This window comes from Gobius niger (genome assembly GCF_951799975.1).
Source record: "Gobius niger genome assembly, chromosome: 3".
In the NCBI taxonomy this organism is placed as follows: Eukaryota; Metazoa; Chordata; class Actinopteri; order Gobiiformes; family Gobiidae; genus Gobius; species Gobius niger.
Genome location: NC_136854.1, coordinates 20094170 through 20113512, shown reverse-complemented (window position 1 = coordinate 20113512; position 19343 = coordinate 20094170). Strand labels below are relative to the sequence as shown.

At 40.0% G+C, this 19343-nt stretch overlaps 1 protein-coding gene across 4 annotated transcripts; it reads left to right on the top strand.

The window, feature by feature from the left end:
• Positions 1–807: 807 nt before the first annotated feature.
• Positions 808–18990, top strand: acsl1a (acyl-CoA synthetase long chain family member 1a). 4 transcript variants are annotated; one of them, XM_079553060.1, is made up of 22 exons: positions 808–931; positions 1185–1281; positions 9325–9533; positions 10478–10592; positions 10665–10729; positions 10911–11012; positions 11418–11517; positions 11584–11759; positions 13415–13447; positions 13527–13578; positions 13644–13717; positions 13923–14000; positions 15146–15280; positions 15352–15486; positions 15574–15669; positions 15747–15819; positions 17151–17239; positions 17907–18023; positions 18097–18240; positions 18306–18407; positions 18492–18563; positions 18639–18990. In XM_079553060.1, the coding sequence occupies exons 3-22, from the start codon at positions 9339–9341 to the stop codon at positions 18777–18779; spliced, it is 2094 nt and encodes a 697-aa protein (XP_079409186.1). In that variant the 5' UTR covers positions 808–931; positions 1185–1281; positions 9325–9338; the 3' UTR covers positions 18780–18990. The 4 variants fall into 4 exon arrangements, with proteins under 4 accessions (XP_079409186.1, XP_079409188.1, XP_079409187.1 ...); XM_079553062.1 differs by lacking the exon at positions 1185–1281 and having other exon boundaries at positions 830–931; XM_079553061.1 differs by lacking the exon at positions 808–931 and having other exon boundaries at positions 1075–1281.
• The last annotated feature ends 353 nt before the right edge of the window (positions 18991–19343 follow it).

The window sequence follows — 19343 nt, the reverse complement described above, 5'->3', positions numbered from 1 at the left end:
TTTTATGTTGTATGTTGGCTATGTCTTAAACATGATCATGATCAAATCGAAAATATCCAAATTGTAAGTGACTATTGGTATAGAGTTATGAATTCTAATAGTTTATGAGTTTTCAACACACCAGAAAGCCTCTATTTGTATTCATATATTTATTTTTGAGATGGACAGCCTTCTTCTATTGCCTATGTTTAAGAATATAGAAATAGTTTTTTGTTTTTTTAAATTAGTTTCCAGACTATTTGCTTCTAATGCACTTTTTTTTTTCTTAGACTATGTCAGAGACAACTTCTGTCCTCTGTTCCCCCTGAGTGGCGCTGCACTCGGAGCTGTGGTGACCTCCGAGGGTCCCCAAACTATCTCCTGTGTGCGTGCGCCCTCTTCCGCATGGACCGCATCACTTCACTTGGTCCATACTTCTGCTTCCTCAGATTCCCCTGATAGACTCGCTCACACAAGTAACGCGTCTGTTTGTTACGAAGAGAAAAATGCAAAATTACATAGGCTAAGTAATGTAGGCCCACATGATGACCCGCCCAAAGCCTTTCAGTGAAGATGTCAATACGGAAGTGCTTTTCCAGACGGTCAGAAGTAAAAAAAAAAAAAAAAAAAAAAAAAACCTTTTTGTCTACATGTCCATGGTCGTCATCATGTTTGATAAAGACACATTTGTTAGATGGACGGTTTGTTTCCGCTGCTTTTGACCTATTAGACTTTAAAGTGGAAATTGTCGCGACTCAAATAGGCCAACATGATTCAACATTCACTGTCATGTAGTGGCCAATCGCAACAGGGCTCTCATTTTGGTCTCACAGATACGCGAGGCCATTTGTGATTGGTTGAGAGCACTGGGCTAGTTCTGAAAATCCAACAGCGCTTTTGTTGCTACTTCGTGAATGAGTTTAGGTTTGAGCCCGGATCCAACGCCCCGCAGGTTAGTAGCATGTCTTCGCAGTTTGAACATGCACACATACGAAAACAGAGCTGTGGTGATGTCCGCTGCTGCAAGAGAGAGCTGCGCCTACACACATCCCCTTTTTGCTTCTGTTTTTTCTTCTTCCCATAAATAGACGGTGCCAAATCACTATTTCCATCGGTTTGTTAAGTTTGCTTGCTTAGCTCACTGTGTAGAAACGTACTTCTGGTCATCACATTATTGCAAACTAAAGATCGCGTGTTCGTTTCAGTGGCACCGCAGGGAAAACCGTTGTATGGATACAGGAAGCTGCGTTCAGAGTAAAACAAGACCTGTATAGATGCGCATCAAGTTTGAGCAAATATGAAGTAAGTACTCAGTTTGACAACTTTGGGGCCTTTCGCGTAGGTGTTTCCAGTTTAGTGCAGATTGTATCACTCTGGTGTTGCGTAATAGATGCATGGGTGTTTAACCGGGATGATAAAAGATGCCATAGGTCCTGAGGTATGTCGATTCGTGGCATCTCCGCCATAACTTTGTTGCTCTGCATCAGCGCGACTGTAAACACTGTGAGCGCCCTGCTGCCTCTATGGTAAACGTACGACCGCAAACAGCTTTTGTCAAGTTGCCTGCACCGAACAAACGCACTTTTCTTGCACATTCAATTCACTTAACTGTAACTGCAATTGCGTCATAATGGAAAATTGTTGGGTTGGGTGGGGCTGTGTTGTAGGCTTTACAGTGTTTGAATGAATGAATTCTCTGAAAATCCGTTTCGGTGAGTACCTTTTTTTACAATCCTCTATATGTGGGGTTTACAGATGGGCTACACTTTGGCACAGCAGACTTGTTCTTGGCTTGAGTTTTTTTTTTTTTTTTTTTTTTTCTCTCTCCATGGTGTCAGGAACTCAAACGGGATGTCTTGGCAGTTATTGAGTGTAGTTGTAGCTGGTTTTGTGGTGGGAGTGAAGTTCAAGAGGGATGCATGCCAGACACCTGAGGAATGTGGAGCAGGGATGTTGCCAAGGTAATTGTAGTTTGTTTGGACCATACATAGACTTGGATTCCAACCGGTGGCTCTCGAAATGTTCACAGTTATGGGGTATGTAGTGAATTGTGTTTTTGTTAAATCTTTTAATTGTGTTGCACTGTTTCCTGGCCTGCTTTCCTTAAAGCATGTTTGCGTAATCCTGCACATTCAGTCCGCTTCTTCTTATTTACCCAAAACACTCTCTCCTCTCTTGATTTTATGAATTGATGCTTCCAAAGTCCAGTTATTATTAAATCATGAATCATTACCTACTTTCCCTTATTGCTCACAAATATTGTTTTTTATCTTAATTTAAACTACATTGTGTAAATCACCTTTTAAGCTGTATGTTAAGACCTTTCGGTGCAGGAGGAGCTTTCTTTACACTAAACAAAAGACCTCTGTGTGGGGCATTATTTGGAATTGGGGCGTCATCCTACTGCGGCATTGTGATGGTTACCTGAGAGCACCGTAACTTGTTTGCCTGTTTTCACAAGACAGAAAAGGCCCTTCTAACATGATGCCTCCGGGGCAGGGACGGGAGCACAGGGCCAGGCCTCTTCAATAATGATACTAACTGAGTTTAGGACTGTCATGTGAGATACTGTAATTAAGCGGCAGATTAACAAATGGGTCCTGGGCGTGGAACAGCAACAGAGGGATCATTTATCCAACATAATCGTGCAAAAAGAGCGAAGGAACATATAGTAGAGTGTTGTTCAAAAGTTTGAGTAGCAAAAGGGAGAAAAGCATCACATTATAGACTTAGGGAGACCCATGAAGGAGGCGTAGACGTCTGCCAAGGCACTTAATGATACATTTGTAATGCCTAAGTTTGAAGTCAAGAAATTATGGCTGGAAGTTTGTGTATCCCAAAACGTTGCTGTGATTCTCAGCCTAAATGTATTACTTGTAGCACTCGCCAGATCACAGATGTTGGTGCTCTTCCAAGAACCTGAAAGGACAAATCCGGTTTTGCAAAAAAAAAGACACTGGCTCTTCTCCAGGCATTACAGCATTGATCGTTTGAATTTAAGGACAAGAGAGAAAGGGCTTTTCAGGACACAAATGTGACGTTTTATTATTATTGATTTATTTTGAGTTATTAGTGTTTTTTTGTGTGTCAGTGTACAAGTCTTTTGAAGCATATGGTTGTGTCCATCGTCATCAATGTGAGTGTGGCCTGTTCTATTTCACAGTCACATCCTTCACTCTCTTCCTCTATGTGTCTGATGAACATGTGACCCAGCCTGTGACAGGAACTGGAAAAAAAAACATTAAATATGTGTAAAAAGGTCTGGCCTGATAGATGCCTGTACAGTATATATTAATATCATTTTGTTTGTCTGAAAAGTTGCTAATAGGAATCCTTCCTGCAGTTCTCAGCCTTTTGTGCTAGATTTTCAGTATTGACAAGGGATTTACCATTAGTCATTAAATCAATAGTAGGCACAATACCATGGCAGTGAAAAGTCAATAGCAGTCTCCTGTAACGCTGTTATGTTTGAACATGTCAGTGCACAATGAAGGTTGTCTCAACCGCTGTGGCATTAATAGCAGGTTGAAACATGTCCAAACTCCCCGCACTGTAGTATTCTCTATCCCGGGAATGGGTATTGATACAAAATAAAATGAATAAGAAAGTACAGGGCCATTTATTTACATGCAGGTAATTAGTTCAGCCATTTCCAAAGGGGTCCCCAACAACAATTCACTCTATATTAAATTATTTCTCATCTTTTATGGCTTAGAATTCCATATGAAATAACACATTAAGGATTATGAGCTAAATGCACAGTTCAGATTTTCAATAAGATAAGATAAGCCTTTATTGATCTCACAATGGAGAAATTCACTTGTTACACTCAGGGTGTGCAGAATTTATTCACTGTGTCACTACTGCAGAATAGACAGGAAATGTGTAACAATTAAACAGTAAATAGGGGTATCTTATATACAATGTCTATCAAAAAACTTTAGGGGGCAAAAAGTATAAACAATAAAAAATTAACTCATACTATATTCTAATACTATTTAAAAAAAAGTCAATGTTAGCAGTGCAGGCTTCCAGTAATAGTGAAAGTGGTAATAAAGTGATGCAGATAAAGTGACGCAGATAAAGTGACGCAGATAAAGTGACGCAGATACAGAGATTATGCACATATTTGCCATTCTATTCTTGTACATGCAGCACAATTACATACAATCTCTTCACTATGTGTCACTAGTGTCTGAGCGGCTTGTATACCGTTGTGTTGACATCACTCTCTACATGCACCAATGTCGACATGTTAATACCTGTTGGTGTTTGTAGTCCTTCTACTCACATTAACTGTTTTGCCAAGAGGGTTGTTTTTTCTTTGTAAACATCAGTCCCACAAAACAATGAAGTCTATTACTGTGCAAATGAGATGCGCGAAACAAAACACAAGCAACATAAAAGACATTATCATCGATAAACAAAAGGCTACTGTATTTTTGGTCATTAACATAACCGATACATAAACAACAATCATTTATGTCAACCATGAAATCACATGGCATGTTCTACTTTAAAAGACTGAAAAGAAAACGGCTCCGATTAACATTACTAGTGCTGTGCTAGAAGAGGTCTGCTCAGCTGAACATAATCGTAGGCATACTACATTTCTACTTAACCTTGATGAGTCAAATTTGATTACTCTCTCATTCAACAATTCATAATATTTCAAGCCATTGTGGATGAATTCTCTCTTTGTGCAGCAAATGATTGAGCTATGAACATGTACAAATCCCATCCTACACATTTCTTAAATGTTTGGCCTCTAACTGCGGGGTGCTCTGTTCACCACCTATGCCAGGGGTGACCAAAATACGGCCTAGGGGCCAAATGCGCCCCTCAGATACATTTTTTGGTGGCCCTCGGGCTCCAGAGATGGTACTTTTTAGTGCAAGTTTAAACATTTTACATGATCATAACCTTAAAGACTAACATGTTATTGTGTGACAAAGCTGAGTTTTAAGGTTTTTAAACCTATCTTAAAGAGATATTTCAAGATTTTTGACATAGGGCCTAATTTTCTAGTTACCCAAAGTGTTGTTGATTTTTGGATTTTTTTATTTATTTTTTATTCATGCAGTACTTGTATTTGAAGAGTTTAGTGGTGCTAGCCTAGTGCTAGGCTAGTGCATGTCTATGGTAGCTAGTAGCCTGAATTAAAAACCTCTTCAAAAATCATCAGGTAGTCCTCCAAGCGTTGACATATCTGATTTCTAAAAAGCTCCTTTGTGAATTCCACGTGTAATAACGCCAGCCTCACGTAAACAAACAATTGTAGATCCGGTAACCTAGCAGATCACTCCGCGGCTGCGTAGCTTTCAACCAGGAAGCTGATGCTGCTCAAATATAAATTCCTTTAAATGCAAAATGGTTATATTTCAAAAAATATTCAGTCAACACAGACATTTATATCTGTAGTCTGGTGTTATAAGTGATTTGCCTCAGGTGCACTGTGCTTGGGTCAGACTGTTTTTAATGCAGGCTACTAGTTACCATAGACATGCGCTAGCCTAGAACTAGCCAAGCACCACTAAACTCTCCAAATAAAAGGACTGCATGAATTTAAATCATCAACACTCTTTGAATGTTTGACAGCAGTGACCATCGATATGTGGCCCTCCATGTGCACAATTCAATATATGGCCCTCGATGAAAAAAGTTTGGACACCCCTGGCCTGAGCATAAGTCATTCTTTTTGTTCAAGTCATTCATGGGGGGGGGGGGTAAACAGGTTGTTGCTAAACATGAGACACACGACACCTTCGCGAAACATAGACAACATTGAGAAGCCATGTGTCTTAACTTCCTGCCAAGGTTTTATCTGTGGGGAAAGTGTGGAGGTTGTGCTCTGCTCTCTGTGAAACGAACCAGCTGCCCTCTTTCCACTTCCCTTTTTTTTCTTCGGGTGGTGGGGTGATTGGGAGTGGGCCCTGCCATTGGCCTGACACGATCACAGGCCAAGTATGGAGAGTCAGGGTGCGGAGGTGGCGGTGGGATCGCCAGAGAGTGTTTCAGGACGATCACTTGACCAGTGAAGCCAAGCACGTGCCCTGTGCCGTGCTCCTCACCGCACTAGATACAAACATTTATGTAAAAGTCTGTGAGGGAATGACGAGTTGTGAAACAAATGAAAAACTACTTTTCTGAATATAACACATTACTCTTTGCCTGGACTATACGGCTAAAATGGCAAGATTGTGTCCTCATATTGATCAATCTTTATTTAGTTTTGATTTTGTTCCTCAATATTCTGACAAAAAAGGCCTGAGTTTTACTAATATGATTAATATGAACATAGACAATATGAACCTTTTTATATAAACCTTAGCTTAAGAAAACAATCACTGCTGTCCACTACAGTCCTGTTTAACACAAAAATGTCCCATTGTTTTTTATCACCGTCTGAACTCCACTTCAAAGCATGAGCTGTTGCCGCCACGGGAGCCTGGAGACCTGTGGATTTAAAAGCCCCAAGCCAGTCATTAAATTAACCGTCAATTTGATCACAATTTGGATTTCAGTTTTATGAAAGGCACTGCCCTGCGCGGTTCCTTCTGTATTTTTATTTTATTTATATCTCAATAAGACTCCCTAGTGTCCAATTTTGAAAGCAATAAAAGGTCTCAGAATGGTGATGGATTTTTTTTGGTCAACAATTATAATAGACACTATCTTATCGAAATGCACAAAAATGTATCATCTTTAACGATAACGAGTGATAACGTGCTGATATTTTGCTTTCCGCTTGATAAACTTGACTACAGTGCCACCAAGCCCACGCGCCACTGTTTCTGTTTGAAAGGGGGGGGGGGGCGTGTTTCAGCTATTCATAGTTGTGAGAACCTCGGAGGTCTATTAGAGGTCGACGTGTGTGTCTCCTAATAGCAACTGCAGTAGCAAAGGGCCAACACAGATCAGTGTACAGTCAGCGCTTTTGGACAACGCTCTTCTCTTAAACACGACAACTGTGTGAGTAAAGGAAAAATGTTGCATTATGTCCTTTAAAAAATCCCTCTGTGTGTTGCTTTTAAGTTGCAATGGGAACTTTTGGAAACGCTTAATGTTATACCTGCATTAAGTGCGGTGGTGTTATGGGTACAAGTAGGGGAAAGGTTAAATGGATCAGTTTTTTTTATTTTTGGTGCTGTGTTCAGTATTGTAGATAAAGCTACATAATGTTGGAAAATGTATGACTTGTGTTGAGATTTGAGATTTGTTTCAAATCAAGATTGAGTCGAGAGCAAAAGACTTTACTGTGTGAACTATAGAACTTATACAATATCTGTAAACATTTCAAAACATGCCTGAAAAGATCAAAACTACAGAGCTTAATAGTTGCTAAATAGTTGCAGTATTTGGGATATGCTAATAGGAACGAAACAAATTGTGACTCTGACTGACTGATTGTGATTATTGTGCAGCCCTAAAGGTGAGCATTTGTGAGCATTTGTTTCTCTTTTCGAAAGTGCCGCTTGTGAACACAGGCTGGGTAATCAGACATGGACATCCTATCTATACATGATGATGCCCTGTGTTGCAGCATGTTTCCGATACTTTCTCCCAGTGGGCTGCGGTCCAGTCCGTCATGTGCACTGCGGTAATAATAGAAGTAGGTGAGATGTCAATTGTTACCTCTGCCATGGCTGCCATACTTCTGTTCATTTAAACCTGGAATGACCTGACCAGTACGGAGGTCAAAGCAGGTGAAGCCAGAAAATAGTCCTGAGTGATATGGGGGAAGAAAGAAAAAAAGGAACGATTTTAAGGTTAATAAATGCCAGTTTAGCATTGAAAAGATGAGCAAAAAATATCTTTAATACAGTTTGTTAGTTACAGCACTTACTATATTTGAATGCAAACAGTACAATCAATTAATATTTTACAAGCAAATGAATTCCAATGCATTTACTCCCACCCCCAGTTTATATAATATTTATATCATGCCATATGGTTGCTGTCATGAACAGTTTCGTGATTTATTCATTGTTACCAAGTCATAAATCAAGTTAAAAGTGACTTGAAAAAAAATTGAAAAATCAATACCTTTTTTTTTTTTACACATTGTTATCGGAGACTGTATGATTTATACTGTCACATCCTAATATTATTATAAATGGTGACCAAAGATTTGCAATGTTTATTATAACGATCACAGTCGTCATTGCAATAGCTCTAACCCAGCTATGATTCAGTTGTTTTTTATGTCTAATACAGTGAGACATTTTAAGAAAACCGGGGGTGACATGATAATGTACTTGACTACAGAATGAATATGCTGATAAATATTTCACATGGGCTAAATGTTCATCATCATCATTGTAGTTCAGCATTTGTGCTGCAGCAGCGTAGATCTATGCCACAGCTGTGAAGTGCAGTCTGGCCCCGTGAACTCATTTATATGGCATCCCGACCAGGAAAGCTCATTTCCTCTCAGTTCTGAGTGGAGAGAGGGTTTTAGACTGAGTAAAGTCCGTGTGTCTCCACCGAGTCTTTACAGTCTGTTCCTGTGTCCTTGTTTCCAGCGGCACAGCTGTTCAGCGCCAGTATCTTTTGTTTATGCTTTTTGCGGGAAAGGACATGTATACACACTCTGAATTCCGTAAATAATGGCATGTACAGTACACACATTTTCCTCTTCTAAAGCATGTTGCAGGTGTTTCTTTTTCAAATGATCTTTTTCATTGTTAAGAATCACTAATATAGTAAGCAGAATGTCATTTACAAAGTGTTAGTGAAAGAATAGAAGCAATGTTGCCATCACATTCAACTTCAATTGCCAGAACAAGACACCATATGCGGCTTTGTGAAAACATATGTGCCAGAGCCCATGAAGCATGATTGAATTTGAACATGGTACAATGACTTCTTTGTAGCTATTCTGTTTGAAAAAGTAGGTATATTCATGTTGAATAAGTAGTGGTATGATACATAGAGCTGAAAATTCAGACTTAAATGGATTGTTATTGATATTAAGAGTTTGCAGAAGTCAATGAGCTGAGCAGCAAGGACACAAACTGGCACCTGTCCTGATGCATTTTCCCCAGTTCAACTTTATTTATGAGGCACTTTTTATTGACAAGTACAACTCAAAGCTCTTTAGATACTGTACAATTAAAAAGATTGCCACGTAAAAACATAATAATAATAATTTCTCATGATAAATAAGTAATAATTATGGCACTGTGCAGGCACCAGCTGGCCTGTGTTTTCACGCTCCTTTTGGCACCATTTAGAGATATTTTATCTAACTGCTAAATACCTTCACTCCTCTCTTACATTTTCCACTGCTGCTGAGAAAAAAAAGGATCTGTTTTTGCAATAACCCGTTCTTTTTCCATCCAGGGTGATTCTGGAACATGCAGGCTCAGGAAGTCCTGAGACAGCTACGGATTCCTGAATTCGAAGATGTGCGTCAGTACATGCGTGCGCTTCCCAGCAATGCTCTGATGGGCATGGGAGCTTTTGCTGCTTTAACTACATACTGGTTTGCCACACGACCGAGAGCCCTGATGCCGCCCTGTGATCTGTCACTGCAGTCCGTGGAATTGCCCGTATGTAACTGAGTCTTTGTCAGTTCCTCAAAAGTTTACACAGTCAGGAAGTATATCGATGTTTGATCCAAAAACACTGAAATACTTCCTTTAAAATCATTTCCTCACATTTTCATAAAACACAAGAGGATATTGAAGTTAGATATACACACAGGTGGGTAGAGTAGTCAAAATATTTACTCAAGTAAGAGTAACGTCACTTTGAAAGTAAAAAGTTGTGACCCATGTAATTACTCAAGTAAGAGTAAAAAAGAGACAATGTTACTTGAGTACTGTGAGTAACTGTTGGAGCAAAAACGATTCATTTTTAATGACGCCATAGCGTGAAACAAAACATAAAATCATGTGGAAATCATGATATTTGCAAAGAAAATTCTCAGTAAATGGGGAGAAAATACAGAAAAGCTAAATTATTTGGAACAATTTGGTGCACGAGATAAACTACAGCTACTTTATAGATCAAAATGAAGGATTTGCCTCTTAAATATTTGCTCACAGTGGAAAAAACACAATTATTGAAGAGTACAGATACTTAATTTTACTCAAGTAGAAGTAAAAAGTGCCGTATAAATACATGCACTTGAGTCAATGTAACTGAGTACTAACCATCCCTTGATACTTACAATACAGAAATGTAATTTTGGATATAATCAGCACATATTTAGACTTGCTGGACATGTGGGTAAAACATTTGTCTCCGTTGACAACACAAATGAAAAATAGCACTCAAAGATACAGTATGAAACGCAGACATACATCACACTGTTCTTGGTGTAAAGACAAACATAGTGACCGGTAGTAACCGAGCATTAGTCTTGTGTAATTCTTTTCTTGGCACTTAAAGTTGTGTTTCATTGTGCTGTTGCTCTTTGTGCAGCAGGGATGCTGATGGAGTAACATATGAGTGCATTATTTAATATTGTGTATGTTATTAATTGCTTTAGGGCGAAGAACGTGCCAGAAGGTCGACTCTAATGCCCGAAAACGAGTACCTGATGTACTACTACGCAGATGCACGCACCATGTATGAGGTCTTTCACCGAGGACTGCGAGTGTCAAGTCAGTAACTATTGTTATTGTCTGCAATGACCCCTCATTATCGTCTGGGTTTTCACATGGTTTCTTTTACAGACGATGGACCATGTCTAGGGTCGAGAAAACCCAACCAGCCTTATGAGTGGCAGACCTATACCGAGGTGCACACTAAATATATGCGCTAATGATATTACAAAAGTGTTTTGGGGGGGAATCAAAACAACACAAGTACCAGGGTGTCAAAATGTGTATGTGAATATCTGAAACTGCACCCCAATCAAGTTTGAAGATGGGTATAAAGTACTTCTTCTTACATTCGTTTGAAACTTGTGACTTTTTCAGGTCTCAAACAAAGCAGAACGCATTGGCTCTGCTCTTCTTCACAAAGGACACTCCCAAACCACAGACAAATTCATTGGAATCTTTTCTCAGAACAGACCAGAGGTAAATATTACTGTCAGTCTGACTGCAACATTTTAAGTACAGTTTAAGTTGTTTTTTGCATCTGTGTTTGATTCTTTAACTTTTAACCAAGTACAATATTTTCAGGATCAATTTGTTATATTAAAACAAACAACTGGACAAATCTTTAAAAGGGACATTTCACTCCCCACCAAGGGAGCTTCCTCAACCATGAGGAAGCTCACTAGATGTGGAGTTAAACGTCAGTGTCCTTTTAAATGTAAGACTAGTTGTTTCTTTCAGTGTCCGAGATTAACCACCACATGAATGACTGCGAATCAACATCATTTATGATTTACAGAACTTTATAATGTAGAATGTCATATGCAGGTTCAATCCAAAGTATATTTCAAGCTTTATAACCAATATCAATCCCCCTTTTCCCAGTGGACCATCTCAGAATTGGCCTGTTACACCTATTCTCTTGTCGCTGTGCCACTCTACGACACTCTCGGAAAAGAGGCCATCGGCTACATTTTGCAGCAAGGTATTTAAAAGTGATGTAAATCAATGTCAATCTTTATCAGTCCTAATCTAAATGCTATTTTTGTAGCCGCTGTCACCACGGTGATCTGTGACGTCGCAGATAAAGCCAGGATGATCCTGGACCATGGCAGCACTAAAGGGGGGACTCTGAAGACTGTGGTGCTCATTGAGGCCTTTGACGATGATTTGGTCACACTGGGAAAGGAGGCGGGCATCGACATTATGAGCTTCAAAGACTTTGAGGTGAGAATTTTAGTTTAGTTTATTGTGATATTTTTAATGTGAAGCTGTGCAAACAACGTCCACTGAAAATCGGTTAATGTAATAAGTAAAGGTTAAACAACGGGGAGCATTATACAGTTTTAATGCACGACGTGGAGGCAAGAACACCATGACACACAGCGGAAGTGCATTAAAACTGTTTAATGCACGGCTCCGAGTTGTTTAATCCGCTTATACCATGGTCACACATAGAGCCGCAAACTACGCAAGGTCCCGAATCTCAGTCAAGCTACAGTGTTGTTTCACTGATTAATCAACGCATTGTTACGGGGACAGGCTCTCTGACAGCGCTCACTCACTCCGCCTACTTTGCCACATGTAACACCAAAACGGAGCAGTCTGCTGAAGTGAATGAGCAGGAGAGACCGACCGCCTTCCCCCTGTCACCCCCTCATGGCGGCTCCTGCGCACCTGCATCATGTCTCCCGTGTCCCGGGCGCTGCTCTCATGTTTTCTCCGCACCGGGGCAACGGCCACACTCTCATTCAAACTCTCTTCTCATTGTAGCATCAGGACAGTAGTTTGGCAAATAGATGAGAGTAAAGCCGCTCTACGTGGCCTTTTGTCTCGAAGAGGAGTTGAATCCACATGGTTCTCATGAGCACAGTAACTTACAGTAACTATGGTTCTCTGAATGTGCACAGTCTAAAATTAACCATTTTAAAAGGTGGGGGAAATAGAAATCTTGGTCTCACAGTGGCTTAGTGGTTTAGTGGCTCTCACACAATGGGGGGCTGAATTGAGGTCATTATGTTACACTTCTGCCCTGCACTACTGCACAGTGGAACTGTTTTTGCTCTTCGTCGAATAGACATGGGATGCGTATGGGATGTGGATTGTTGCTTAGGGCCCCAGAAGGGCCAGCACCGGCTCTGGTGACACAAATGTTCATTGTGGCCCATTTGCTTTATTTTTAAGTCCAGGGCAGGAGTTATTTTATGTTTTAAGCTGTTTTACCTGAAACTAGTTCCAGCTCAAATGTGTGTCGTTACTATGGAAACAGCTGCAGTGGAGTGATAATTGGTAAACGACTTCCCCAGTTGGGGAATGCACATGAACACTCGCTCAACTGGGGAAAACGACTGGAGAACTCAGGTCAAAACGAGCTTTCTGACTTCCGCACCTGACTGCGGAAATCAGCTGATTTGTTCTTTTATCGTCTAATGTGGAGTTTTTTAGTTAAACACTGCTACTTTTTTTAGTTTAGTGTTCGCTGTCGTCATCCTCGTAGTAACAAAATTGCGAGTGAAATGCCTGAGATCGACGTTAGCAAAAAGGAAATTTACGTGATTTTAAAAAAAAAAGTAACGTTTCGCTTTTGAGACGCTAACACATTTAAATGATTCGCTCAGATAAGCGCTAATCAATGAAAAAAGACTGTTTTTATTTGATGACATCAAAATCCCCACTTTCCCACATAAAAACCACATGAACACAAACCAACTGGGGACAATGACGTCACATCTCGGGAAAACAAGCGGCCAGGTCCACGTGAATGCACCATCGTGCGTTAGTGCGGTATACAGTTTTAACGTACGCCAGTTTTTTTAATCTCATCTCACTCATCTCTTTGTAACGAGGCAAAACATTCACTAACCTTTGGGCTGTTTTTCCAGGTTTTAGGACAAGCCAATCTCCAAAAGCCACAGGTAAGAAAGACACTCAAAGACTCTTCTGGCTTGTGTGCAAATACAGAGACCAAGACTTGTTTATTATGTATGTCTGCAGCCCCCCAAACCGGAAGACTTAGCGCTGATCTGCTTTACATCTGGAACAACAGGTAAAGTTTTATTTTTGTTTTCGTATTTGTTTTCACTTGTTTATTCATCCTGTTATCCTTTACAGGGAACCCAAAAGGTGCAATGATAACACATGGAAACGTTATCTCCAACACCGCCGCCTTTCTCAAACTCACACAGGTAAAACTGGTGACAAGCGCATAATGCCTTTCGTCACCTGCCTTTTTAATATAATCGATTTGTTCACGCTCAGAGCGCACTCAAGCCCACCAATAAAGAAGTGCTCATCTCCTTCCTCCCTTTGGCTCACATGTTTGAGAGGGTGGTGGAGGTACAGTACGCATGGGTCTGCCATTTGTGCATGTGTTTTTGTGTGTTTTTGCAGGTGCATTGCTCGCTGAGTGTCAGTGATGTTCACGTGTCCTATCTGCCTCTAGCTCACATGTTTGAGAGGGTGGTGCAGGTATGTGTTCAAGGCTCAGTTTTGGGCTAATGTTTATGAATGAATTACAGGGAAGTTAAGGCTCAGTTTGTATGAATGAATTACAGGGAAGTTAAGGCTCAGTTTGTATGAATGAATTACAGGGAAGTTAAGGCTCAGTTTGCATGAATGAATTACAGGGATACAAAGAAATTACAAGAAGGGAGCAGAATTTACGGAAGTAGTAAAATTGTGCTCAACCTCTTAACCCCCGCCTTAACCGAGTGTATTGTCTCCAGTTTGGCTTTACCCAAATCTAAAAGCTTCTCGACTGGAGAGCAACAGTGCAATGCCTCATTTGAAAGCTAAGACCTACAAAAGTGATCTTAACTTTTTTGTCACGTCGTCGCTGCGTCATTTTTTAGCGTTTTTGTTTCTTTTTGTTTTCTTTTGTCGCTTTTTTTGTGCTTTTTATCTTGTTTCTTAGGCTTTTTGTCATGGTTTTGTCGCTTTTTTGTCACTTTTTTGCTAATTTATTTCATAGTTTTTTTGTTGCGTTTTAATTACGTTTTACGTATTTTGGTCGCTCTTTTGACTTTCTCTTTTCTTTTCTTTTTTTGACTTTTTTTGTTGTTGCTTTTTTCATTTCTTTTTTGTCGTGTTTTCATTACGTTATCACTTTTTTGTCATATTTTTGTTGCTTTTCCAGCACGGTTTGTTGCATTTTCTTCACGGTTTTATCCCGTTTTTGTCCATTTTTCGTTGCTTTTTACGGTTGCTTTTTTGTTGCTTTTTTATCGTGTTTTTGTGGCTTTTTTTTGGTGTTGCTTTCTTCAGTTCAGTTCTATTGTCTTGATTTCATTAACTTGACATCATTGTCACTTTTGTGTTTTTTTGTATTTTTGTTGCTATTTTGATGCTTTTTTTTTAAGCTTCTAGATTCGTGTAAAGCCAAACTGGAGACCATGTGCTCGGTTCAGGCGGGGGGTATGAGGTTAATGGATGTTTTCAGCATCTTTGTAGTGATGTGTTTTTGTGTGCCGTGTTCTCCTAAATATAGTTTCTTCTAAAACTGCGATGAACTCTTAGCAATAGTCAATAAATATCAACAGTACACTTTAAAATGATACAGAAACTAACTTAAATCATTGTAGTGATAAATATCTGTCTCCTCCTTTTCTGTTTAGTCTGTTGTCCTTATCCACGGAGGTCGGGTTGGATACTTTCAGGGAGATATTCGACTTTTGATGGATGATTTGAAAACCCTGCAGCCGACAGTCTTCCCCGTTGTGCCACGCCTCCTCAACCGAATGTTCGACAAGGTGATTTAAATGTCTTCTACATGTTGATACATTTTATGCTACACATATATCAAATCCCTTTTTGCCCACAGATATTCAGTCAAGCCAACACACCAGTGAAACGATGGCTTCTGGATTTTGCCTTCAGAAGGAAAGAAGCGGATCTGCGCAATGGCGTGGTCAGACAAGACAGTCTATGGGACAAACTGATCTTCAAAAAAGTGCAGGTTGGTCAATTTTGCCCTGAGGTTTGTGCGGATGAAGGATTGTGCGGATGAAGGATTTAAACTGACTGTTGATTTTTTTTTGTTCAGGCGAGTCTGGGTGGCCGCGTGAGGATGATGATCACTGGGGCAGCGCCGGTGTCCCCTGTCATCCTCACGTTCCTCCGAGCGGCTCTGGGCTGTCAGGTTTGCCTCTTAAATCTATTCAGTAACACAACTCCTCTATTCATTATTCTCAGTTACTCCAATCTGTGTCTCCATAGTTTTATGAAGGTTACGGCCAGACCGAATGCACAGCCGGCTGCTCCATGTCCATGCCCGGCGATTGGACTGCAGGTAGACCCATTCATTTCACACAAAATGGAACCATCTGCGATTGCCCATTCTTTAAAATATATTTTAAAATTGTCAAGGGTTATTGTTAAAAATAAAGGATGCCCCATTTGCTCCATGCATTCCTGTAAAGCTCAGGTAGATGTTGGCACACATGAGGACATGGCACATTGTCGGACAAGTTAATTAAATTGTAATATATTCTATATTAGTGATTACAGCTCTAAAAAAAAAATATATATTTGTATTACATATTACTGTTTCAAAAATGTTGCTGAGTTACACTACTTTGAGTTACATTTGAGTTACTTTTAGTAAATTATAAACTGAAAATAGTAATAAAGAAGAAGAAGAAGAAGAAGATCTTTATTTATATAGCGCCTTTCACAGACATGGTCACAAAGCGCTTTACATGAGACAATTGTACATTCACTCCATACTCGGTGGTGGAAAGCTACATTTGTAGCTTCAGTTTCCCCTGGGGGAGACTGTCAGAAGCGCTTTCGCGACTACACACGTCTGCGCCAACGGACCCTCTGACCACCACCATACATTCACTCACACACATCATTCATCCTGGCCTATTGTGCATATTTTTAGTGGTAGGGGAAACCGGAGTACCCGGAGGAAACCTATGCAGACACAGGGAGGTGGGAATCGAACCCGGACCTTCTAGCTGTGAAGCGAGAGCACTAACCGCTGCGCTACCGTGCCGCCAAAAGCCACCAAGAAAAGTGCAGATTTCCTTTCCTCCATTCTCTTGTGTTTAGTTTTGACGACATTAACTAAACGCAACTGCAGATCTTATACACCAGGGTCCAACTTGATCGAACATGCTGCATTTTATTTGGGGGGAGTTTTTCGTTCATACATTTAAATGCACTTGTAACTCAAGTTATGGCACATTGTTCCTTTAATCAAGGGAAGAGAACCTTGTTATTTAATGATTTTTCCTAAATGAACTTGTAGCATTCCAATGACTTTCTCACTCATGCTGATTATGTTATGCAAAGACCAGTGTTGCCTATGGTTTGTAATCCTAGATATTTGTATTCTTTCACCCACTAAATGGTGCTGCCATGATACTGTAGCGTAGTTCTGTGTGGTCATCAGATGAACAACCAGAGTGAAATACCTTTATGTAGGTTTTGGAGAGAGTTTAGTTCAAGTCCATGAGCTGACATCAGTCACTGGAGAGGTCTTTGTGAGTGGCTTGTGTCAGTACTGTGTTATCTGTATACTTTAGTATTGTTTGCTTGGCTTGTCACTTGTTGTTATTGGACTAATATCCAAAGGAACCCGTATAACCGGTGTGATCTCATTTTATGTTTCAGGACATGTAGGACCTCCTCTTCCATGCAACATCGTCAAACTGGTGGATGTGGCAGAAATGAATTACCTGTCAGCCAACGGGGAAGGAGAGGTGAATTTATTCTTTATCAGTTTTCACTAACAATCATGCAGAGTTCAATGTTGAAGCCCAGACTTGCTGAATAGAATGTAGAGACACTTCAATAGAAATTGTCAGTGATGCAACACACAGGGAGCAAATGCTTACAAATATGTGGAAATATCCAAGATTGTTTTGAAAGATACTTGCAACATGTCAAGCATCATTTTGTGCAATTAGTTCAAATTTAATCACAATCTCAGCTTTAGTCAACCTCAGTTATGATGATCATGGGGCCTTTTAGTTGTCAGGTCCAACGCCAATTCTATGGCAGTAACTCTATGTTTGGAGTTTGAGGGTTTACAGTGAAAGATTCTTGTATGTTAATCAGTTAATCAATTTGTGTTAAATGACACTGGAATACGTTTTTACAAGAACAGGCTGAAGAGTGGCACAGAAATACACACTTTTTTGTGTGTTTTTTTTTTCACTGCATAACATATAAGAATAAGTAGAGCTTCCAGTAAAGTCATTTGGCCACAAGATGGAGGTATTATGTTTATCTTGATCTTTAACAGGTGCCACACAATGAAAGAAATCCTCTAAGCCAGACTTAGCTTGAGCAGTTTGCGTTTCTGTCTGCATTAATCACATCAGGAAACTTAGAAACTAAATAACGTTGCTGTTTCCTTTGCTGTAGGTGTGTGTCAAAGGACCAAATGTTTTCCAGGGCTACCTGAAAGATGAGGAGAAAACAGCAGAGGCTATAGACCAAGACGGGTGGCTGCACACGGGAGACATCGGCAAATGGCTTCCTGTGAGCGCACGGACTCACCACTGCTGTCTTATAGAATAATAATAACACATTTAAATCATTGTTTGTCTCACAGAATGGTACTCTGAAGATTGTGGATAGAAAGAAGCACATTTTTAAGCTGGCGCAAGGGGAGTATATTGCACCTGAAAGAATTGAAACCGTTTATAATCGCAGTGACCCAGTTGCACAGATATTTGTCCATGGAGACAGTTTGCAGGTTAGTTTTTCATTTTAATCTAAATGATGTAACTCTTGTACTCATTTTGTATGTGTACTTTGCAGGCGTGTCTGGTTGCGATAGTTGTCCCTGATCCAGATTATTTGCCTTTATGGATCAAGAAAAAGGGCATAGAGGGGTCTTACGCTGAACTGTGCAGCAGCAAGGTACAATACAGTATAGTCTTTGTGTGGAGCGTGTTATCAGTCTATAATACTGAGCTTTACAACATGGTATTGTTTTGTTTTCAGGAGGTAAAAAATGCGATTATGGAGGACGTCCTGCGGTTGGGAAAAGAGGCTGGACTCAAGTCTTTTGAGCAGGTGACGGATGCTCTGACAATGCCCTGTCTTTGTGTGAGATGTTTGCTTTATTCACGTGGCCTCCTCTTGTTGTAGGTGCGAGACATCACCCTCCACCCTGAGTTGTTCTCAGTACAGAACGGTCTCCTCACACCGACGCTAAAGGCCAAGAGAGCTGAGCTTCGCAATTACTTCAGGGAACAAATTGATGCAATGTATGCCAACATTAAAATGTAGATTCAAACATAATTTTGCCTTTAAATCACTTTTTTGGTGTTTACTTATTTCAAAAATGTACTCTATGTAACAATTATTTTCACCACCACTTTGATGTGTTTTAAATAGGACTGTGATCAGTAATGAAAAAATGTAAATAGCTACAAACAAAAAGTGAAATGCTGGGTTATTTATTTAAGTGAATTTTATCTGCTTCTGAAAACAAAAACATTGTAGCAGATTTATGGTGGTGGAGCGGTGGCGTCTGTGGGACTGGGCGCCGCGCTTTAGTGGGAACAGGTTCGAGCTCCGCGCTCACCTGTCCCATTTCCGTCCTGTCAAGACTAACATAGCCAAAAATATTTTTAGAAGGTTTTACTGTATCTAGATTATGATAAACTGGGTGCATTGATTGTCTGCATTCCCAATGTGCTGAGGCTAAACAGAGTTTTTATGTGTGTACAACACAAAGTGTCGCTTGTTTTGTTTATATTGAAGAAATAGCTATTTTTCATATGCCAGCGGCAAAGAATGGATTTAAAAACAAAATTACAAAGTGTACCATTTTACAAGTTCAACTTTGCA